The sequence below is a fragment of the Bidens hawaiensis genome, unplaced genomic scaffold, assembly GCF_021521415.1.
Source record: "Bidens hawaiensis isolate Kalapana, Puna unplaced genomic scaffold, B.hawaiensis_p1.1 tig00027149_1, whole genome shotgun sequence".
NCBI classification, from domain to species: Eukaryota; Viridiplantae; Streptophyta; class Magnoliopsida; order Asterales; family Asteraceae; genus Bidens; species Bidens hawaiensis.
In genome coordinates this window covers 187,012-191,926 of record NW_027494390.1, presented here as the reverse complement: position 1 = coordinate 191,926, position 4,915 = coordinate 187,012, and the positions used below count along the sequence as shown (strand labels likewise).

The following is a 4,915-nucleotide window of genomic DNA, read 5'->3' as shown; positions in this document are numbered from 1 at the left end:
AGTCCTTTTCCGGGCACACTTTGTACTCTAGGAAGGTTATTCTGGTATACTTTGCATAAGTAGATTATTTGGGCACACTATACATCAGGAAGGTTGCTCGGGCACACTGTGCAACCAAGTATACTTGATTGAATGTGTTTCTTATTCTGATAGGATTTATGCTAGATCAAGTTTGTAATTTGAATTTAAGAAATTTATACGGGTATCTTAATTGATTTCTAGCAAGGATGTTTATTTGATATATTATACTTGATTATTTGCCTTGTGATTAAGTTCTCAAGAAATCTGGTATTTCGGGTAAGCTTTCTTCATAGTGTCTTGACTTTAAATTACTTAGCTTGACCAAGCAAGGTTTGTAAGTGGAAGGTGTCGGGCAAACTTTGTAAATTTAAATAATAAAAATTTTTACCTAGCAAGGTTTGACATCTTAACTTTATCGGGTAAGGTTTTGAATGGATAAGATTAGTATGTTTGACAGCTAATAAATCACTACACGACAAATGCATTTAAAACCCACTTTCAAAAGGTATATAAGAGGGAGTTAGAAATATTTTTCAATATTACTTTTCCCTCTCTCCTTCCACTGCAACTGCTTAATCACAAAGAAACCTAAACCGACTTGTCACATTCGTTTCTAATCCAAACCCTAACTTTAATCAGCCCTCTAATTCCTACTCGGTAAGCGATAATAATACGTTTTCCGATCACGAATAAACTATAATCGGCTTCGATTATGTATTTATACGCTAACACTCTGTTTTTGTGTTTAGTTTATAAACTTGTCAAAGAACAGGTTCTTGATTATTTTTCTCTCTTTCTTCTTCATTTTTGTAACCTGACATCACTCAAAGTAGTGAACTTTATGACTAATTTCACTTTGAATATGTTTGATTGTGTTGAACAGATATGGCAGAAGAAGAAGAAGAAGAAGAAGAAGTTCAACCTAAATATCCCTTTGAAAAGAAACACAACATGTGTGCACTGTTGCAAGTCACACCTGATAATGAGCCTGTGTCAAGGATGATTAGTTGGATGGCGAGATCCAATGTGAGCTTTGCTTTCACTAAGTGCCCAATCATTTATAGAAATCATTCACTCGATTTCTAGCGCTCTGCAAGACTTGTTGATGACATAAATGGTTGAAGAATCGAAGCAACTGTTGCAAGCCATGAAATACATGTGACAGAAAGAATGATAAGACGATGCTTGCAGTTACATGATGATGACCATAATTCTATAAAATTCAATACAGCTCACCTGATGAGGATCTTTGAACAAACAATGGGATATCAGGGAACTTTACGTGATGGGCAATTTCATAAGGGAATGTTCCCTATGCTGTATAGATTCTTAATTCACCATGTGATACAGGGGTTTGATCCAAGAAAAGGATCATGGACTCTGATGAGTCGTGATTTAGAAAATGCCACTGTTGGTATTATATATGACCTACCATTCAATTTCTCCAAGATGATCTTTGATGGATTTGTAGCAAATTTTAAGAAGGCCGAAGTGGATAGATTCCTGCAATACCCTAGATTCTTACAGATAATCTTTAACAGGGAATTACAAGACTTACCCACACTTGGCATTACACATCTGCTGCAGAATCCCGACACTTTCGAAAGACTAAAAAATCCGGGTGTTGCCAATAGATTTAATCCAAACATTCCATTTGAGATTTTACGATGGTTGTTGAACCATGATTTGGAGATTATGCCGGTTCCTGAGCTGAGCTCAGAGGAGGATGAGGATATTGATGAGTTAGATGATGAAGATGATGATGATAGTGATGGAGATGAAGGAGGGGCTGGAGGAGCCATGATTGTTGATGCACTGGATCAGGGAGAGAACCAACCTATACCAACACCACCACAATCACCACCGCCCATTGATCAACCCATACCATCACCACCAAAAACTCCACCAATCCAAACCACTCAATCACCTCCCCAAACCTTAACCTTGAGCCAGCCTGAAACATCAACTCATACATCCCGAACACCATAAACACTACTAGCCCAATTCACTAAGATCCATTTATTCCAAGCCCACCTCATACACAATCACCACCACAATCCATTTTCCAAACTCAAACCACAACCCAAGAACAACCTGAATATGATCCTTTCTCTACATCACCACCTACAACCCCACCTACTGACACAGACATATTCCAAAGAAATTTGGACTTGTTGAAAGAAAATGCTGAATTAAAGAAGAGGAATGAGGAGGTGACTATGGAGAATGTAATGTTGTTGGATAAGTTGGCTCGAGCTGAAATGAGAATTCAAGCCCTAGAGCAGGAGGTTGAGAAGACCTCAGCTGCCCCCAAAACAAGGGGAGAATGTAAATATGCCAACCGACTCTATGGTGAATGTTGAAACTAAGAAGGAGAAAGTTATAGGTGATGAGACTATGGATGGTTTGAAATTGATTTTGAGTGAATATGATGATGAGGATGAGGATAGTGAGGAGAGGAGAATGGAGGATGAAGAGTATGAAGTTGATAAATCAGATGTAGGAGAGCAGGACTATGATGTGAATGATGAGATTGTGAATGTTGTATGGAGTGAAGAGAATGATGAGGAGACAGGGAATGAGAATGAAAGGATAAATGATGAAGAGATAGTGGCTACCACTTATGTGGTCACTAATGTGTTAAAAGAAACTCAAACTGATGAAATTAATAAAGGGAATACTGCAACTAAGGAGCCAATTATTACTGAAGTTGAGCAACCTGAAAGCTCCAAGAGGGTAGTGTATGACCCTTAATTAGAATCACTTGAGAAAGAGATTGATGATTATCAACAAACTGATGATGAGGAAGAAATACATAAAAAGAATGGATAAAGGAAAAGAAAAAGTTACTGAAGAAGAGCCTGTTAAGGCTAATCCTGAGAAAGATATTCTATTTAGGTGTTGTTTGTTTTTTTAGAGGTAAAATGTCTGCATTCTACAGACCACATCTGCCAACATCTGTAACAAAAGAGGTGGACCAAAACTCTGCAGTCTGCAACAAGAAGACTGTTTGTTTTTTAACATCTGCAGACCGCTAAAATAACATGAAATTTAAATAAACAAGAATTTAAATAAACTAAAATATAAATAAAAAAAGGTCTTCAACATCTAAATTTAAATAATAGTCAACAACACTGAATAATATTCATAATACCACAAACATTTTTTAAATCATTTATTCCGTACTTTGCATTAACTTCTAAGCAATTTCATCTCCTAACTGAGTCATATATTCCCGATCTGATGCAGTGCCAAGTGCTTCAACCTCGTCTTCATCAACATCAATTTGCCCACGACTATTTCCAATCGACACATTGGGTTGATCGTATTGTGTGAACAACTCATCGTCCAAACCCTGTTTCCAAATAAAATTATGTAGGGCGAAACATGCAACGGTAACGTTCATTTGTGTTTCCAATGGAAATGGTGCCATCCTCTTCAATATAGGGAATCTTGCTTTCAAGACACCAAAAGCTCGCTCAATGACGTTTCGAAGTTTTGCATGTGCATGATTAAATATTTCTTTATTGGTTAACGCACGTCTCCGATGAAAATCTCCAAGCCAATACCTTACATTACGATATGGAGCCATAAATTTTCGTATGTGTGCATACGCGGCGTCACAAAGATAGTATTTCTCTGTAAATAGTTGCAATTAATTACAATATTAAACTAACATAGAAATCATTAACAAACAATAAAAATACCTGATGGTGGAAATGGGAATGGCGCATGTGGATCTTATAATGCCTCTGATAATATTCTAGAATCATGTGCTACCCCTTCCCATCTGGCCACAAGAAAAGTGAAAATCATGTAAAAATCACAAATTGCTAATACGTTTTGATAACAATCACCCTTTCCCCTTCCTCTATATAAATCTGGTTGGCTAGTAGGAACAACAACATATATCAAGGTCCCATCTAATGCACCAACCGCTCCTTTAAAAATCTTTCGTAGCCTCTTGTTATGTCCCGGAATGTTTGGATTCAGATTGAAAGAAGTTGGTACTATCATATCTTTGGCGAAAAGCATCATTTTATCCAACACTTCATGAAAGAATTTATGAATTGTTTACTTTGAGTGTTGAAATCTATGCTTGATGACCACGTAACGTTGGTTATGGCCGATTATCATCAAAAACATAGCCATCTTTTCCTCAATCGAAACATGTTTACTATCCTTTAACGAAAAATTTGTTCTAAAATGTGCACATAGTCAAACAAATGATTCACGAGACATGCGTAACAATTCAATGCATTGTTTGGGATTTCCTTGCAATAACTCTAACGTGTATTTATGTCCCGTCATTGCCGAATCATTGTCTCGTTTTCGTTTCAAACCCCTCTTCCAAAAAAAGCGGATATACAAGTACATAACAACTACCAGAAGTATTTTCTCATCATTATTCATTATGAACCTGTTAATAAAACATAAACAACCATGTCACATAGCTATAACAAAGCAACCATTATCATAAAGTATAAACAACCATGTCACATAGCCATAAAATAACATATAATGTGTTCAACATAACCAAAAAGCATAGAATGTTTTCAACATAAACAAAAAAACATACACAAAAAAGAAATAATGTTTTCAACAAAACAAAAAACTACTTCATAAGTCCTAAATTTTTAGCCGTAATCTCGATCCACCCTTTTAACACGACAGGAATATTTGGCAATGCCATCCACGCCTCTCTCATGTCCGTGGACATTCCAAAAATATGAAAAGCAACCAAGTATAGAGGGTCCGTCGGCTCTAACCCAACCAAATTTAACTTCTCAGAACACTCAACAACTGTTGTAACTACCGGGCGTTTTTTTGAGGTTTTTCTCTAGTCAAATGTCGCAAAGCATTTCGCATGTCAAGTGCTAAATCCTCAAAAAGT

General features: G+C 36.6%; 1 protein-coding gene across 1 annotated transcript; it reads right to left on the bottom strand.

Annotated features, from left to right (window-relative positions):
• Positions 1-3,220: 3,220 nt before the first annotated feature.
• Positions 3,221-4,059, bottom strand: LOC143574918 (uncharacterized). The gene is made up of 2 exons (XM_077059419.1): positions 3,879-4,059; positions 3,221-3,660 (listed from the first exon to the last, which is right to left on the bottom strand). Exons 1-2 carry the CDS (start codon positions 4,057-4,059, stop codon positions 3,221-3,223), a joined length of 621 nt encoding a protein of 206 aa, XP_076915534.1.
• Between the last annotated feature and the right edge of the window lie 856 nt (positions 4,060-4,915).

What these genes read in the sequence shown, in the direction of transcription:
- LOC143574918 (XM_077059419.1), bottom strand. Translation starts at nt 4,059, where the DNA reads ATGATGCTTTTCGCCAAAGATATGATAGTACCAACTTCTTTCAATCTG. An exon ending in ATATAGAGGAAGGGGAAAGG is followed by an intron (nt 3,661 to 3,878) that starts GTGATTGTTATC and finishes AACTATTTACAG; the next exon opens with AGAAATACTATCTTTGTGAC.